Below are 19,347 nucleotides of genomic sequence, written 5' to 3' on the forward strand. Positions count from 1 at the left end.
GAGCGCCTAATTTTTTTAAAAGCACTTATTGGGCGCAAAGTTCTCAGATGCTTGTTTGGAGCATACTGACAAATGACTGGTGCTGATAGCGAAGAAGCCTAAGCGCCTTACCTTTTGTGCTGCTTGCCATATTTGGGCATCTCAGCCTGATTTTGCTAAGCCTGGTCCTTCCCAGCATGATGAGGGAATGGAAAAAGAGTTGCCAGAGGTTTTGCCTGGAATTGGAGCTCCCCTAACTGGTTTGTCAGTGGGGGAAGGTAGTTAAGAGGGTGCAGGACCAATGCCCCTGGTTTTGGCATGGATTCCTCTGCCTTTTCTTGGGTGGCTTTTTTTCAAGGGCTACAGTCCTTTCTTCAGGTGCAGTCGTTGGCACCAGGCAATCTTAGATCAGGATCACAGGCTGCGGATTCCTGTTCTCCTGGTGCTGCGGGTAAGCATCGGAGTACGTCTAGACTGGCTGCGGGTCATGCTGATAGGGACCCGGATAGCACAGCTGATGAAGCCAATACTTACATCCTGGAGGATGGGGAAATTCCTCCAGGGCTGGAGCAGTATAGAACTATGTTGCGTTTCTTTCATAGAGATATTACCGTCTCTGATTTCTCAGACATTGAAGATGCTGTGGTTCTCGGGGCCTAATTCTGTGTCTGAGCCAAAGAAAGATCCCATTTTGATTTCTTTGCGTATAGCCTCATGTTTCTTCCCTATTATGGAGCATATTCAAAAACTGATTGATCTTGAATGGAGCGCCCCAGAAGATAATTTTAAAGGGGAACAAATCTTGGAAGGGCTTAACCCTCTGGATCTAGCTGGGAGAGAACAATTACGCTTTCCGAAAGTGGATGCGTTTGATGTGCCATCACCAAGTGGACGACTATCCCTGTAGAAAGGAGAGCAGCATTGAAGGATGCACAAGATAGAAGAACTGAGGCCATCCTTAAGCAGGCTTTGAAGCAATGGCAGTGAATTTGAAGATAGCTTCTTGCTGCTCCCTGTGGCTCGCTCTTGTTTACTTCTCTCTCAGGAAGTCTATGAATCTGGTATGAATTCCACGGCAGTGATGGAACCAGCGGATGCAGGCTGCGACCTGATCCGCACTTCAGCCAAAAGGATGGCTTTCGTAATAGCAGCCAGGTGTTGGCTATGGCTTAGGAGTTGGTTGGCTGATATCATTTCGAAGTATAATTTTAAGACATTAGCCTTTAAAGGATCGCTCTTGTTTGGAAGTGAGCTGGAAAAAATATCCAATATGTGGGGTGAGACCCAGGTTCCTCGGTTGCTAAAAGGTACGAAGCAGACATTGCACTCCTTCGGCATGAGCGGTCGTGCTAGGGGTTTCAGATGCTTTCGACACTGTAGAGGAGCAGCTTACCAAAGGACTCTGCCTTTGGGTAGGTCTCAGTCCTTTCAGCCCAGGCAGCCTAGAAGGGGCGCAGGCTCTGGTAGTGGGCCCTTCCCCTGAGCATCTCAATGAAGGTGTGCCAACCACCCCCAGGAGCAGTCAATAAGGGGTTGCCTTTCTCTTTCTTATTGAAGGTGGGTTGAGATCACATCAGACGAATGGTTTCTGGAGGTGATAAGAGATGGTTACTCTCTGGAATTACTTAGTGTCATTCACAACATCTTCATGGTGTATTCCTGCAACTCTCTGCAGAAGAGACAAGCAGTGGAGTATACGTTGTCAAGCCTCAGCCTGCAGGCTGTAGTTTCAGTGCCTACGTCTCAAGAAAATATGGGCTGATATTCTATTTATTTCATTGTGCCCAAAAAGAAGGCTTCTTTGCTGCATCCTAGATCTCAAGTGAGTCTACCTTCTTTTGCAATGACTTGTTTTCACATGGAATTCTTGCGCTCAATGATAATGGCAGTACAGTCGAGGGAGTTTCTGATGTCTTTGAATTTGTCAGAGGCATATCTTCATGTTCCCATCTGTCTGGAGCATCAATGGTTTCTGCTTTTCGCTGTTTTGGGGCGACATTATCAGTTTTGAGCGCTGCCTTTTGGTTTGGCCACCGCGCCCAGAACCTTTTCTATGGTTATGGTGGTGGTTGTGGCAGTGTTGAGAAAAAATGGCATTCTAGTTCATCCGTACTTAGATGATTGGCTGATTCGGGCCAAGAGTCTGGAGGAGAGCCTTCGGGTCTCATGCAAGGTGAACTCCTTGCAGGAACTAGCTTGGGCGATGAACTTGGCCATGAGCAATCTGCAACCATCCCAGACATTGGAGTATCTCGGTGTTTGTTTTTGACTCGAAGCAAGGCAGGATGTTCCTGCCGGATGGCTGCATTCAGAAACTGATGGCACAGGTGCAACTATTGGCAGAAACAATATGTGTGGCCGATGATGGCGGCCACACTAGGGGTGGTTCCATGGGCAAGGGCACACATGCACCACCTTCAGCATACTCTGCTGGCTTGTTGGAGTCCACAGTTTCAAGATTATTTGATACGGCTTCACCTGCCGGTGGAGATCAGCATACAGCTGCAGTGGTAGTTGCAAGCGGACTATCTAAGGACGGGTGCTTCCATACGATCACCGGACTGGCTAGTACTCAAGATGGATGTGAGCCCTCCAGGGTTTGGGGGCCACTGTTAGGAGTTGATGGCGCAAGGGTTCTGGAGTACAGAAGAGTTTCTCTGAAGCATCAATTGGCTGAAGGTTCGGGCCATCCGGTTGGCATGCTTATGATCCTGTTGACTGATTATCCAGACTGCTCAATCCTGCAATGTCAGACAGTGCAACGACAGTGGCTTACATCAATTGCTAGGGAGGAACAAAGAGCCAGCAAGTGTTGCAGGAGGTAGCCCAAATCATGGAATGGGGGGAAGTGCATCTTCAAGAAATCTCAGCCTCCCACACTCCAGGAAAAGACAACATAAGAGCCAACTTTCTCAGCAGTCAGAGTTTGGACCCTGGAGAATGGGAATAGTCAAACAAGGTGTTCCAGATCATAGTGCTACTTTGGGGCTTCCCGTTTCTAGACCTGCTGGTGACATCTCACCATGCAAAGGTTCCTTACTACTTCAGTCTCAGGAGAGATCAAAAGTCTTTATGTATCAATGCCCTCATGCAGGAGTGGCCAGAGGACAAACTCCTATATGCCTTCTCCCGAGGCCCATGTTGGGCAGAATAATTCGGAGGATCGAAAGTCACACAAGGATGGTGCTTCTGGTGGCACCAGATTGGCCCAGGAGGCCGTGGTATGCAGATTTGTGAAGGCTCCTGTTGGAGCCTCCTATCTGATCACCGGTTCACAGGGATCTGCTACGGCAGAGGCCTGTTGTTCATGAAGATCCGACTCTGTTTTGTCTTGTGGTGTAGTCCTTGTGAGGACTTGGATGCTAAAGCGTGGATATTCCACTGCGGGGAATGCTACCATGCTACAAGCGAAACAGTTCTCCACTTACTTAGCCTATATGTGGGTTTGGCGAGTGTTTGAGGCTTGGTGTGAGGGTCAAGTGGTTCTTCCTCATTCGGTTAAGATCCTGCTCATTTTGGAATTCTTTCAGGTCGATTGAGAAAAGGGTTGGGCCTTAATTCGTTAAAGGTACAGGTGGTGGCTCTTGCTTGTTTCTGAGGTCAGGTGAATGGTGGACCAATGTCAACTAATCCAGATGTGGCTCATTTCTTAAAAAGGGTGAAGCATCTTCGTCCTCTCTTGCGGTTGCCAGTGCCCTTGTGGAGTCTTAATCTGGTTTTGGATTTTCTGGCGTGTCCCAGCTTTCGACCACTGCGTAGTCTTTCCTTGAGTTTACTTACCTTGAAAATGGTGTTTCTTGTGGCAGTTGTTGCCAAACTGCAGGCCTTGTCTTGCCAGGAACAGTTTCTGCAAGTGACTCCGGGAGTGATGCAGTTGCATATTGTTCCATGCTTTTTGCCAAAGGTGGTTTTGGATTTTCACTTGAATCAATTTCCCTGCCTACTCTGGACAAGGTAGAAAGATGTGGATGAATATCACCTGTTATGGTCCTTGGATGTCAAGAGGAATATCTTGAGGTCTTTGGAGGTTTCTGAATCTCTCAGGAAGACGGACTGGCTGTTTACAGTAAACAGGGTGAGCCGGCATCACTGGCTACAATAGTCCACTGGATTAAGGGGTAGTTACGGCCGTGTATGTGGATGCTGAACTGCCTTTGCCTAGTTAGTTTAGGGCTCATTCCACTAGGGCTCAGGCAGTGTCATGGGCAGAGATTAAATTGCTGTCTCCCGTCGAGATTTGCTGAGCTGCGACATCGTCCTCCTTGCATATCTTTTCCAAGCATTACTGCCTGGATGTGCAGGCCCAGGAGGACGCAACCTTCACACATGCGGTATTGATGGTACCGCAGGTAGCTACTCTCCCTGTTCAGGAGTAGCTTTGATACATCCCACTGGTCATGGATCCACCTATCTGAATGCTAAGAGAGAAGAAATTACTGTCTACCTGATAATTTCCTTTTCTTTAATGAAATAGGTGGATCCACCTTCCCGCCCTTTGCTGCCGGATGGTGGTGCTATTGTCCTCCTGTGTGGCGGCGTGTCCGAGGAGTTACTGGTAAGTGTCAATCCAGTCCCTAGAGTAGTGTTATTACACTCCTTGTCTGATCTCAGTGGTTTCCTGTTAGCTGAGTGCTGGAGTGGTTGTCTGTTAATAATCAAATTTTTGTTAGTTTGTCCACAATTGGCTTTTGCAGAGAATACTGGTGGGCTGATGCCAGTGCAAGGATATATATACCATGACGTCAGCTTTGCTCCATCTCCATCTGCTAGTAGAGGTGCATAACCCACTGTTGTGGATCCTCCTATCTTCATTAAAGAAAAAGAAATTATCTGGTACATAGTAATTTCTCCATTTATTTAAAAATCTTTTATATACCATCACTTCCAATTAATATTTTTGTGTGGTTTACAATGATATGTGATTTATATTAAGACATTTTAATATCAATGAGCTGCTTTCTATGCATTTGCATGTGATGTAATTTACTGAAATTTTCCATGTTTCGATCCTTTTTTTTTTTTTTTTTGCATTCTGTGATAATGCCATCTCGTTTACCATTGTGTATTAACTCCAAAACAGACATGTAATAACCATCAAAAGTTAATAGTTGCATTTAGTTTAATAGCTATGGTGCTGTGTAATGAGACATTCAAAACTAATGGGTTTTCTCTGAAATTATTAAATAAGTTAAAAGCTTTAATAGTCGAGGCATTGTATATTTGTAAATAATCTGTTGAGAAAAAAAATTGTACCTTAAGAGTGGAAGGAAGAAAATTTAACCGTATGAGAGAAAATTAAAAAGTCAGTCATTTATAAGCCATTTAGTTTGCCATTGGTAACTCTGAATATAATGTAATCATTTCCATATAAAAGAAATTCTCCTAGGACAAGCAGGATGGTAGTCCTCACATGTGCGTGTCATCATCAGATGGAGCTCGGCATAGAAAACTTTTGTCCATGCGGTGACCCTCTTCAGTCCCTTTTTCTGCGAAGTATTTGCCTTGTGGTAGCAGAGCTCTGCTCTTCATCCTTTTCAAAGTTTTTTTCTGGTCAATTTTTGGCCGTTCTTTCTACGTCTGGTCCCTCTTCACCAGATGGTTCCTTCCCGAGGCTCGGTATGTTTAAATTCTCCCTTGTTGCGGTTGATTCCCGGGGTGTTGCTCTCCGGTGGCTGCCAGCTGCTCGTCGGCTGGTTTTTTTTTTTATGGCGGCGTCCAGTTTTCGATGATGCCTCCAGTGCCCGCGGACCATATCCATCACAGATCTGCATGAGGTTTGTATCCTCTGCCTGGTGGCATTGCACGATGTGCAGGGGTGTGCTTTTTGCGATCAGATGACCCCCAAAGGCTGTCGCGCCTGGCTGGATAAGATGGAGAAGCTTTTTGGGTCCAAAAAGTCTGACCCATCCACCCCAGCATCAGGGGCGTTGAAACAGAGAGGCCGCAGGGAGCCATTAGATACGCCGTCCCTTTCCACTCCTCCATCAGGACCTTTTTGAGAAAGAGGGGCCGGAGGTAGACAGTCTCCGGTGTCGTCGAATTCCAAAACATCAGGATCTTCACCTTCCTCGGCGCTGGGGAAGGACCTGACCAAGCACCGAGGGAAGTCCTGCAAGCATAGTCTCTGGTCGCTGTCGCTAGACGGCACTGGGGCAAGTGCGGCACCAGCATTGAAGTGACCTCGTTGAGAGGAGTCCTTGGCCTCTATCAGACACGGGAGTCCCATGTGTTCCCCACCAATGTCCATGCTGGGCACAGTCTCCTCGGGACCCCGAGGATGCTCTGGTGAGGCCTCTTTCTCCTCAATCCATCCTTTCTTCCATGGATTTTCAGTAGGAGCTGGATCACAGGGTTCAGCTACTGGTGCTACAAGCCCTGCGGGGTATGGAGTCACCATCAGCACTGGTCCCCATGCTGCTGTCGGAATCTCTGTAGTCTCTCTTGGTGCCCCTGCTTGAGCGTCTCTATGTACTTTGGGCATACTACCAACACAACCGATGCCCGGGGTTCCAGCCATGCCCCAGCGGCCACTGATGCCTTTCTCCAGAGGAATTCCCATTCTTGGGTCTAAGGAGGAGGAAGAGTTGATGTGTCCGATGGCGCCCCCGGGGCCACTAGTTCTGTGACCATGATTCCCCGATCCTGACCCTCGGCCTTCGGGGATCATGGTGCTGTCGATGCCTTCTGTGCCTAAACAGAGAGGCTTGGGCAAGGACCCTCCATGTTGGTCCCCTGGGAACCTTAGCGAGGAGGAGGCCACCTATGATCCCTGGGAAGATGATATCTGAGACCTCCTCAGATGACTCAGACGACCTTCTCTCAGAACAGTCGCTGCCAGAAGAGAGGTATAGGTCCCCTCCAGAATACCTGTCCTTTGCGGGCTTTGTCCGGGTGATGTTGGAGGCCATCCATTTCCAGCTCCTCACTGAGGAGGATGCCTGGCAGAAAATGCTGGACATGGTTTTATGGGACACAGCCAGCATGGATTTACCCAAGGGAAGTCTTGCCTCACAAATCTCCTACATTTTTTTTGAAGGGATGAATCAACATGTGGACAAAGGTGAACCAGTAGATATGTTGTATTTGGATTTTCAGAAGGCGTTCCACAAAGTCCCGCATGAGAGGCTTCTAAGAAAACTAAAAAGTCATGGGATAGGAGGCGATGTCCTTTCGTGGATTGCAAGTTGTTTAAAAGACAGGAAAAGGAGAATAGGATTAAATGGTCAGTTTTCACAGTGGAGAAAGGTAAACAGTGGAGTGCCTCAGGGATCTGAATTTGGACCGGTGCTTTTTAATATATTTGTAAATGATCTGGAAAGGGATACAGACGAGTAAGGACATCAAATTTGCGGATGACACAAAACTAAGCAGAGTAGTTAAATCTAAAGCAGATTGTGAAGAATTGCAGGAGGACCTTGCTAGACTGGAAGATTGGGCTTCCAAATGGCAGATTACATTTAATGTGAACAAGTGCAAAGTGATGCATATAGGGAAAAATAACCCTTGCTGTAGTTATACAATGTTAGGTTCTGTCTTAGGAGTTACCATCCAGGAAATAGATCTAGGAGTTATAGTGGATAATACATTGAAATCGTTGGCCCAGTATGCTGTGGCATTCAAAAAACGAAAACAATGTTAGGAATTAGGAAGGGCATGGCAAATAAAGCAGAGGATGTCATAAATCCTCTGTATCGCTCCATGGTGAGACCACACCTTGAATACTGTGTGCAGTTCTGGTCACCACATCTCAAAAAGGATATAAGTGCATTGGAGAAAGTGTAGAGAAGGGCAACCAAAATAAGGGCATGGAATGGCTGCTCTATGTGGAAAGGCTAAAGAAGTTAAGGCTGTTTGGAGAAGAGACAATTGAGGAGGGGATAAGATAGAAGTCTACAAAATCATGAAAGGACTTGAACAAGTTAATGTAAATTGGTTATTTACTCTCTCAGATAATAGAAGAACCAGGGGGGGCACTCCATGAAGTTAGCAAGTAGCTCATTTAAAACAAATCGAAGTAAATTTTTTTTCACTTGGCGCATAGTTAAGTTCTGGAATTCATTGCCAGAGGATGCGGTTACAGCAGTTAGTGTAACTGGGTTTAAAAAAGATTTGGATAAGTTCCTAGAGGATAAATCCATAAACTTCTATGATGCTAATTAATAACCAATAGTAGCTTGTGATCTATCTAATGTTTGGGTTCTTGCTAGGTACTTGTGACTTGGATTGGCCACTGTTGGAAACGATACTTTCCTTGATGGACCCTTGGTCTGACCCAGTATGGCATATCTTATGTTCCTCCAGTTTGCAGATGCCCCAAACGAAATAATGGCTGTCCCAGTCCATGACATTTTCAAGGAGCTGCTACTCAGTATCTGGGAACACCCTGTGACTATTCCTCCGATCATCCGGAAGGTGGACGCAATTTACTTGGCGCCTCTCAAACCCCAGTGCTTGTTGCATTACCTCTCGCATCAGTCTGTTGTGGTGGAGTCTGTCCTCAAGGAAAGCCAAGGGCTCTCGTATCCACGCCTCATCTCTTCCAGCTCAAGAGCATAGAGTGTTGGATGCCCTAGGTAGGAAGATCTACCAGGGCGCTACGCTCATCACCCATAGTAACTCCTACCAGTTGTATATGACCCAATATAACTGGAAGTTGTGGAAGCAAGTCCAGGAGCTTTTGGAGCGCCTGCCTCAACAGCAGCAGGATACCTTCTTGATGGTGGTACAGCTGGGTCTGGAGGCGGGTAAACACGAGGTGAGATCCACCTACGATGTTTTTGAGACGGCGGCCAGGGTGGCTGCAGCGGGCATTGGCGCCCGCAGGATGGACTGGCTCCGTGCCTTGGACCTTCGCCCGGAGGTCCAAGAGAAGCTGGCAGATTTGCCCTGCATGGGGGGAAATTCTCTTCAGAGATAAGGTCAGGGACGCTGTGGCCAGTTGAATGACCACCATTCAACACCTTTCGGTCAGTACTTCTGACCCGCTGTCCACGGTCAGAAAATCCTCATAACAGGGCTCTAGGAAGTCCTCCTTCCTCAATGGCACACATGCCATATGAGGCCTCTTGGGGTCGTCCCAGGCAACACTGCGCCCCCAGGACTCAACCAGCCCCCCCAGCAGAGCCCCGCTATGGGGTTTTGACTGGGAGTGAGGAAGCATGAGCCAGGTTGCCGTGCCCTTGGCGCCCTGCCCTCCAGTTGGGAGCAGGCTGCGTCCTTTTGCGGACCACGACCCCATGTTACTTCGGATCAGAGGGTTCTCTCATGATTCACCAAGGATACAGGCTAAACTTTAGGGATGTCCCAGCGGACTCTCTCCTGTGTCCATCATGGGCCTCGTCTGCTCATCAGGACATACTGTGGATAGAGCTCCCCGCCCTTCTAACGGCTGGAGCAGTCTAACCTGTCCCACTGTGCCAACGGGGGCGGGGGTGTTCTACTCTCGGTATTTCCTGATACCAAAGAGAACAGGGGACCTCTGCCCTATTCTCAACATAAGAGCCTTGAAAAAGTTTCTTCAATGAGAAAAGTTCAAGAAGGTCTCTTTGGGCGGCCTGATCCCGCTCCTGCAAAGAGGAGACTGGCTTGTGCTCCCTCAACTTAAAGGATGCCTACGCCCACATCAAGATCTTTGCTAGACACAGGAAATATCTCAGATTTGTTGTGGGCAGGGAACACTTTCAGTGTAGTGTTGTGGTTCGGCCTTTCGTCAGCCCCTTGGGTTTTCATCAAGTGCCTGGCAGTTGTGGGGGCACAATTCCACCGTCAGGGCATGCACGTGGATGACTGGCTAGTCAAGAGTGACACCTGGATGACTGGCTAGTCAAGAGTGACACTCAGCAGGGTGCACTCCGAGCTCTCTCTGACCATCGGGGTGCTGCAGTCTCTGGGGTTTGTGATCAATTACCCCAAGTCCCATCTCAGCCCATTGACACACCTGGGCTTCATTGGGACCAGACTGAACACAGCCCAAGCCAGGGTGTTTCTGCCTCATGATCGAGCACTTGCCCGGGCATCCCTTGCGAGTTTGATCCGCCAATGTCGGCAGTTTTTAGCTTGCCTGTTGCTTTGTCTTCTGGATCACATGACAGTATCTGTCCATGTTACCCCCTTTTCCTGTCTGTGCATACACAGAGCACAGTGGACACTGCGGTCTCATTGGGAGCAGGCAACCCAGGATCTCAGTGCACATGTCTATATTACGCCGCCGTTCAGATCTCCCTGTCTTGATGGGAGAATCTGTCCAATCTGGAGCAGGGGTTTCTGTTCCAAGTCCCCCCAGCCCCAGGTTGTACTGACCACTGATGCCTCCCCCCTGGGTTGGGGGGGTGGTGGTGCATGTAAACAGCCTCCGCATGCAAGGCCGTTGGTCGGCTGAGGAGTCTCAATGCCAGATGAACTTCCTGGCGCTTCGGGCAATCTGCTGCGGCTCTTTGGGCGTTTCAGGATCACTTGTCCCACATAGCGGGCTTGATCTAGACAGATAATCAGGTGGTGATGTGGTACATAAACAAACAGGGGGGCACTGGCTCACTCCTCTTATGTCAAGAGGTGGTGCAGATATGGGCCTGGGCTCTGTCCCAGGGCATGCTCCTGCGAGCAATGTACCTATGAGGGACAGAGAATGTGGTTGTGGACCACCTGAGTTGGGTGTTCCGAACGCATGAATGAGAGCTGAATTCAGCAGTAGCAGAATGGATCTTCCCCCTATGGGGAACCTTGGACGTCAACCTCTTTGCCTCACCTTACAACAGCAAAGTGAGCCACTTCTGCTCCCTGTTCAGGGCAGATGGACTGCCAGCCTCAGACTCCTTTGCCTGCCATTGGGGCAAGGGGATTCTGTATGCATATCCTCTGCTACCGCTGGTAATGAAGACTCTCTTGAAGCTCCAACAGGACAAGGGGACATGATCCTGGTAGCCCCTTATTGGCCAAGACAGGTCTGATTCCCGCTCCTGCGGGACATGTCAGAGACCCTATTGGGGCAGGCTGCGCCATCTGAACCTCAAGTCACTTGACCTCTTTCTGAAGACGTGTCTCAGGTACTGGTAGCTTCCAGGAAGCCTTCCACCAGAAAGTATTAGTCTGAAGTGGAAGAGGTTTTCCATTTGGTGCGAGGGTCTTGGCTTAGATCCATTTGCCTATCCCACTCCGAAGTTGCTGGACTATTTGTGGCACATCTCGGAGGCTGGATTGAAAATCAGTTCAGTCAGAGTATACCTGAGTGCCATCAGCGCTTACCATCAGGGTGGTGTTGGTATGTCCATCTCTGTGCAGCCAATAATAGGGCAGCTTATGCAGTGTCTGCTTCAGTTGAAGCCTCCCCTCCGGCCTCCCGTTGTATCCTGTGACCTCAACGTGGTATTGGCACGGCTCATGCATGATCCTTTCGAGCCTCTGCACTCCTGCGACCTGAAGTTCCTGTCTTGGAAGGTTCTCTTCCTGGTGGCAGTCACTTTGACACACAGGGTTAGTGAGCGTCAGGCTTTGGCGAGTTATCTGCCTTAAACGAAATTCTTCCATGATAGAGTGGTTTTGCGTTCGCATGCTATGTTCCTGCCTAAGATGGTGACTGATTTCCACCTCAATCAATCAATTATTCTGCCCTCCTTTTTTCCGAGGCTTCATTTACACTAGGCTGAATGGGCTCTGCAGTTTGGATTGCAAGAGGGCCTTAGTTTTCTATCTAGAATGCACAGTGGGAGTTGCAGTGGGCAAGCAAACTCTGTCAAACTGGCTGGTGGATTGTATCTCCTTCTGCTATGCGCAGGCGGGCCTTCAGCTTGAAAGCTTTGTCAAGGCTCACTCTGTGAGAGATATAGTGGCGTTGGTAGCCCACTTGCTGGCAGTTCCCATCACCAAAAACTGCAAGGCTACGACATGGAGTTCGCTGCCCACTACTGCTTGGACAAAGATGGTCAGCCAGTCTGTCCTTCGCGATCTCTTCCAGCCTTAATCCCAACTCTCCCTGCCTAGGGCCTACTGTTAGGGTTCAGGCTGCCTCCCTCTATAACCAACAGCACCATAGTTTCTTCTGCCAATTGGCACCCAATCAGGTGCTGTTTGTCGTCATTGTATCTGGGAGCAGCCTGTAGCTTGGTACTCACCCACATGTGACGACTACCATCCTGCTTGTCCTAGGAGAAAGCAGAGTTGCTTACCTGTAACAGGTGTTCTCCTAGGACAGCAGGATGTTAGTCCTCAAACCTGTCCACCACCCCGCGGAATTGGGTTCTCCTGCGTTTTGTTATATTTTTCGCTCTTTAATTCTATGTTACAAGACTGAAGGACTCCCACGTGGATAGTGGCATGCTCAGTGTGCCAGTCAAAGTTTCTAAAAACTTTGACAAAAGTTTTCCATGCTGGGCTCCATCTGATGATGTCACCCACATGTGAGGACGAACATCCTGCAGTCCTAGAAAAACAGCTGTTACAGGTAAGCAACTCTGCTTTATCACACACGTGCAGCATGAATTCTGCATAGATGCACTGACAATCGAGCCCAATGAACTCTGAGAAATAGAGACAATATTGTTGACATTAGAAAAGAGCTTGCACTATATCCATGTGACTATAAAGACTAGATCTTGAATTATCTGTACAGAATAGGCCATAGGAATGCTTACTTAAATGGAAGTTAACACATATGAGAATATTATAATGACATTTATGAAATCCCTAGTGAAATGGTATTGTGGACTTTTCAGGCTGATCAAATGTAGTAGAGTAGGATTCAATCAATTGAGGATTAATTTACTGTTGATGCGTATGGATAGTGAACTACTGAATAGGCATTCATCAATAAACGAACTGTTTCTTTGTGTGAGTATAAGATATGAATATAGGAATGGATGAATGACAAAAAATAGATTTTTTTAAAGCATCTGGAAGAAAATGGACAAATGTGGGGAGGTTTTGTCTAAAAATTATGTATGGTCTATTTACATATAAAGTTATATTGTAATACTGTACTGGAGAAGAACTGTACCTAATTTACTTTATAAAAATTACAAGATAAAATGAAAGAAGCTCAATAAACTCAAATGTCTTGATCTGTCCATCTGCTTTCAGAATTTCAGTTCTGCTGATTATTAGCACAGATTACTCAGACCAAATGAGGTATAAAGCATCATAGTTGTAATCAGAGTTCCTTGTTGAATCAAGTGATGTCAAGTTTGAAGACTAAATAGCTGTACAATCCATAAATAAGTTGCAGCTATCTAATTCTACTTAATTTGATAGAGCCAGTGTTGTAAATGTTACTGCTTAGAAGTAATTTAGTTGTTATGTAGGGACCAATGTAATGAGCTGTGCAAAACCAAACATGTATTTTTGCGCTAAGCTTGCGTGCGTATGTAATGCATTTAGCGCAGAAAAATGCGTGCACATATCCATGCAATAACCTGTGGCATGTTTTTCACAAGTACATGCAAATGGCATGTAAAGGAGGTAATTACCTATTCACATGCTATGCAGGGAGTTGTGCTAGCAGGGAGATCAGTTAGCGCATTTTTTTTAAAGTGGGTTTTTAGTGCTTCGGTCAGGACAGGTGTTAAGTGAAAGCGCTGTAGTTCCGGGTGGTGTCAGCGCTTGTCTATAGCCCCCATAGATTGCCAGTCTGTCCATTCCAGCTCTTGCTCTGTCCCTGTGGGGCTGATTCGTGCCGAGTTGCCCTGGGCGCCTGGCAAGGAAAGGGCTGCATGGACATGCAACCACACTAATGCCAGCAATGGAGTAAAAGGACTGGTAGGAGTTGAAACCTATTTTTTATTAACGTGGGGGCCAAAGGAATCAACAGTAAGTTAGAAATGCCCCTCGCAAGTCTGCAACCTTTTTTTTTCAATTTTGCCTATTTCAGTGCAGGTTTTTACCGTGGCTTTCTACATCAGAGTTTTTATACAGGTGTTGGCACATGTATTTGGTCTTGCCTGTGTTTTTTGCACGTATATAATTTGCATTCTGTCACCCATGGAGGTGCCTGCTTTTTCCATGCGCTAAAAAAATGCATGCAGAAAATTTGCGCGTATTTCAGCACAGGTCTTATTACATCAGCCCCATATTTAGTTATGTCTGACCCATGAAAAATCAAGATATGTTACCTAAATGTGGTTTTGTACTGTAGGAAATTTGCAGATTATTATAAAAATACAGTACTCCAGGTATTTCACATTTGACTGGTTTCAAATTTTTTAAGGGCTAAGGCAAGATTTTCTGCTATTTTTTTAATACATTAAACTAGTCATTCTTTATCATTTACATTTTTTCCAGAATTTAAATATGGTAGCTCAGTTACAAATACTTTGTGTCTGTTAATGTAGGGATTTTGCAAGTAGAAATGAAAAATAAACATCTATTGACCATTTATAATATATTATATGTAAGTAATTATTCTATTAAAGTAGAAGTAAGGTAAACAAAGCAAGCAAGCAACCCCTGCACTTGGTAGTTTATAATAAAGTAACATGCATTTTATTTGTTTTTTTGGTTTTATAGGTTGGGTAAATACTTTGGTAGGAGGACAGAAGGAAGGAGCTAAAGGTTTTATGTTTTTCATCATTAATGTAGACCTGACCGAGGAAGGACTTTGTAAGTGATGTGTGTCTTCCATCCCCCACCCCCTCCTCATACCCATCAAACAAAACTTTGCTGAATACCTCTGATCTTAGATCAGGACTTCCCAAACTTTTAGTCAGTGAGAACCCATTTTAGCACTTGAAAATTCACAAGACCCCAGAGGACAACCAAAATAAAATTAGCAGGGGTGTGGTTCCCCTCCAGCAATCACTTTACTCTCACTCTCCCTGCACACCCAACTTATCCCTTCTCTGTCTCCTTCCCTTCAGTGGAACCCCTACCACAACTTCTATCCCTCCATCTTTGTCCATCCCATCTTTTACACCCTCTAGCTGTTTCTGCTTTCCATCAGCTCATCCTCTCACCCCAATCCCTTCTTAAAACCCTCAAACCAATCCTATGTCATGCCCTCCCTCCTCCCTCCTCCCTCTTATCTCCTATTTCTCAACTCCCAACCTCACTGCCTCCCCTCCAACCCTTCTCTTACATCCCCTCTAGCTGTCCCCTCCAGCTCTTCTTACATTCCCCAGTTGATCTTCTGTCGTTCTCCCTCCACAGCCAGTTTCTCTCCACCAGTCCACCTCTTAAACACCCCTGTATCTGATCCCTCCATGTAAAAGGCCTCTCCTCCAAACATCCCCTTGGCCAGGATCAGCGGCAATATTTTCCTTTGCACCCCAGGCCAAAGGTAGATGGCATCTGATGGGAAGAGAGGGCAGGCTAATAACAGGGGCAATATTTTTCTCCTGGGTAGGTTCAGTGGTGGGAGAGGAAAGAGGAGTAGTAGCCATCTTCACCAACCCTTGTACATTTAGTACTCCCATCCCCTCCTCTCATGGCTGTTCCAAAGCCCAGCAGTGGCCTTGCAGAGCCCTTACCCTTTCTCATACAGGGCTTCCTGTTATCATAGAAACTCATGCAAGGGTAGTGCTGCTGTAGGACATGTGAGTGCATGCTGATTCACAGGCCACATGCTGACTTCCACTACTAATGCTGCTGCTGATACCTGAAGAATGTTGCACTTGTAACCTCAGCTGAAAATTAAGTGGCCCATTTGGAGTCCTGACGTACAGTTTGGGAAGCCTTATCTTAGATTCTAAGGATGGATAAAGCCATGTGTTTTTCTGTACTGTTTCATTCATGTTCCATGTGGTAGTTCAGTTTTTGGTAGAAATCAACCAAAGTAAGCTTTAAAGCTCCTTTCATGTGACCTGTGTGACTCCTCAAAAATGCTACCTGAGAAAACAGCAGTGACAGATAAGTACCTTTTCCAGTAACTGAATATCAATTACTGGAAGCCTCTAATGTGTCCGAAAGGGATACTGTAATAAAACTTTCTCCAAGAACAAGCAGGATGGGCAGTCCTTACATGTGAGTAACATCATCCATTGGCGCCCAGCCTGGAAAAATTATTTCATGGTTTCTAGAGCATTGACTGTGCCTGATTGACCATGCCCACACATGTCATTATACTATATCACACAACAGAGAGATCGCATATCATCAAATACTGTGTAACCATTTATTGAAATACACAACATGTTCACCTATATAAACATATTAAAAACTAAACTAACACATTCATCCTTCAATCACACACATCATCATCTAAGAACATATGTATGCACAAACAATACTGTGTATCAATATTTCAATTATATATTATTTCAATTAAATACATTAATACATTTTACAACAGTAACAATATTAGGTGTGTGAAACTGTTATTTCATTAAAGTTGTTTCCTACTATCTTGTATTTCAAGATTTATTTCCTTGTCTTGAAATACATATATTTATATTTCCTAACAGGACTATCATATATATATATATGATAGTCCTGTTAGGAAATAATGGAGAAATATTTCAGGTGCCAGAAGATAGATTCACTGGCATTGGTGACATCGACATCAAGGAACTTTGGAGCTGTATCAATGGAGGTAGGGTTATTGGAACTGGAGGTGATCATTGGTTCCCTCGGTCCTGTTTCCATTAGGGAATCTAGAGAACAGGCTATCATCTAAAGTGCAGGGTTCCATCTCTTCAACACTAGTATCGAAGGGAACCGAAGAAGCATCAGCATTGGTCTCCATCGATGCTGGGAGAGGAGACAGTCTACCAATATAAGAACATGCCATACTGGGTCAGACCAAGAGTCCATCAAGCCCAGCATCCTGTTTCCAACAGTGGCCAATCCAGGCCATAAGAACTTGGCAAGTACCCAAAAACTAAGTCTATTCCATGTTACCATTGCTAGTAATAGCAGTGGCTATTTTCTGAGTCAACTTAATTAATAGAAGGTAATGGACTTCTCCTCCAAGAACTTATCCAATCCTTTTTTAAACACAGCTATACTAACTGCACTAACCACATCCTCTGGCAATAACTTCCAGAGTTTAATTGTGCGTTGAGTAAAAAAGAACTTTCTCTGATTAGTTTTAAATGTGCCACATGCTAACTTCATGGAGTGCCAAAACACACACTCCCCCCCCCCCCCCCCCCCCCAACAAAGCAGTTCCATGGTGGTGAAAGCTTATTCTCCCAGAAATCCCAAGACTTGTGAAAGAGTCCAGCAGTTCTGGTGTCAGCCACCGATACCCCTCTCTGTTCCAAGCAGGACTTAGCCACCTCTCCTACCTCCTAGTTAATGTTGGCATCACCTATCTTTAAATAAGAAGATCCAGCAGGCCTTAGAGAAGGCACTTCAGGGTCTCTGTGCCAGGAACTCGAGGCAATGGGGCAAACGGTCTATCTTTCAGTCACTGCTTATTTCCCTTCAGCTGCCCTGCAGTCAGGCACTGGCATTGGTGCCAGTCCCTGTACTAGTGCCAATTCCCAAAGGAGTTTATGCCTTCTGCCCCATTGTTAGTCTCCTGTTCCTTAGGGGAGAAAGCTTCCCCAGACAATTGAGACTCATTGGGATCCAGGCTCAAATACCCAAGACTACCTTCTGTGTGATGACCTTAAATGAAAATCAGGCATTTCAGTAGACTAGGAATAATCCAGTCTAAATCTGTTGATCCCTGAGAGGGAGTACACAGGTCTCCCCTCCATCAAAGAGAAGGAAGTCCGCCCCTAAGGATCTCTCTTTGACAAGTTTTGTCAGAATGACAGAGTCCGTTCAATTTACTTTACAGACAGAGGATAAGAACAGAAACAAAATGCTGGCTAGTTCATGGAGCCCCCTAATAAGGTCATGGAAGTCCCAGTCCACGAAATCCTTTAGGAGATACAGACAGCGATGTGAGAGAATGCCCCTCTCTGTTTCCCATCAGCAAGAAGGCGGACATGCTGAATCCAGGAGCCTTCTGGTCAAGATAAATCAAGACAGCTGTCGCATCAGTCTGTGGTGGTCAAATCTGCTCTCAAGAAAACCAAAAGGACTAGGACTCATTTCTCCATGCCCATGGGGAAGGAGTCCAGGGAGCTATGCTCAATGCTCGCTTAGCCTCCTATCAGCTCTTCAAAGGCCAGTACATTTAGGACTTGCTGAAGCAGATTGCCGGGAGTGGCCAAGCAGTTTCCTCAAAGGCAGCAAGATGCTTTCCAGTCACTGGTGGACAAGGGCCTACAGTGTGGAAAACACATGATCCATTTGACATTTGATGTTTGAGATTACATTGAGAGTCTGTGCTGTGGGGATTGGCGCCCACAAACTCACTTGGCCGAGGATTCAGATCTCCGACCAGAAATCCAGGAAAGACTTGTTTATATACCTTATATAGGAGAGAATCTGTTTGGAGATAGGGTGAAGGAAGCAGTCACACAAATCCATGAATACTGCCGCTGCCTTTAGAAGGTATGTGAGAGCTGGGCAGCGGAGGAATTTCTTCCAACTGAGGAGGTGCTATCATCTGGAGGGCATAGCCAGCATCCCAGTGCCTGTGCCAGAGGATTTTCCCAATTGGAGACTGGCTGCGGTTTTAAGTAAACCAGTGGCCCAGTGTTACTTCAAATGTGTGGGTCCTCTGCATCATCAGAAGGTGGTACAGATTAAATTTATTGGGTATCCTGCTATATCAATCACCAGGCCCCAGTAGGGATCATTCAGTTAATCTGTAATGCTATACAAGTAGTTCCCCTTTCTCTTATAGGCTAATGCAGTCGAACCTGTTCCAGTTGGAGAAAGAGGGCAGGGATTCTACTCCAAGTACTTCCTGATTCTGAAAGAAACTAGGGGACTCTGTACCATTCTAGACCTAAGGGCCTTTGATAAGCTTATCAAGTGAGAACAGTTCAAGATGGTTTCCCTGGTCACCCTAATCCCCTTTGTACAAAAAAGGGTATTGGCTATGCTTTTGATCTCAAGGATGTTTACACCCACTTAGAGATATTCCCCAATCACAGGAAATATCTAATTCATCATGGGAAACTGTCACCTCCAGTATTGCATGCTGCCATTTAGCTTAGCATCAGCCCCACATGTCTTCACCAAATGTCTTGCCATGGTGGCAGTGCACCTGCACAAGCTGGGGGTGCACATTTATCCCTTCCTGGACAACTGGTGAGTCAAGAGCACTTCTCAGACAAGAGCAGCAGAATCAATGCACATGACCATCCAGATGTTAGTTACTAGGGTTCGTTGTCAAGAACCCCAAGTCGGAGTTTAACAGAGTTCTGGTAAACATGACTCAGCCCTTTGTTATAGAAGGAAGGCTTTTGCCTATCACCCCAATATCCAAGTGGAAGGGATGCAGATGAATCAGTAGACATCAGCATGGGACATGTTGAGGCTGTTGGGCCTCATGGAAGGTCCCACTCTGTTCTAGAAAGAAGGGGCAGAATAAACTAGCCT

At 46.2% G+C, this 19,347-nt stretch overlaps 1 protein-coding gene across 3 annotated transcripts in view; it reads left to right on the top strand.

Annotated features, from left to right (window-relative positions):
• The window catches only part of IDE (insulin degrading enzyme), a 434,361-nt gene that overhangs the window by 79,498 nt on the left and 335,516 nt on the right, over positions 1 to 19,347 (top strand). For all 3 annotated transcript variants that reach the window (XM_029609922.1, XM_029609921.1, XM_029609920.1), the window contains exon 8: positions 14,473 to 14,565. In XM_029609922.1, the coding sequence (XP_029465782.1) occupies positions 14,473 to 14,565 (93 nt within the window). The remainder of the gene's footprint in view (positions 1 to 14,472; positions 14,566 to 19,347) is intronic.

This window comes from Rhinatrema bivittatum, chromosome 7, assembly GCF_901001135.1.
Source record: "Rhinatrema bivittatum chromosome 7, aRhiBiv1.1, whole genome shotgun sequence".
NCBI classification, from domain to species: Eukaryota; Metazoa; Chordata; class Amphibia; order Gymnophiona; family Rhinatrematidae; genus Rhinatrema; species Rhinatrema bivittatum.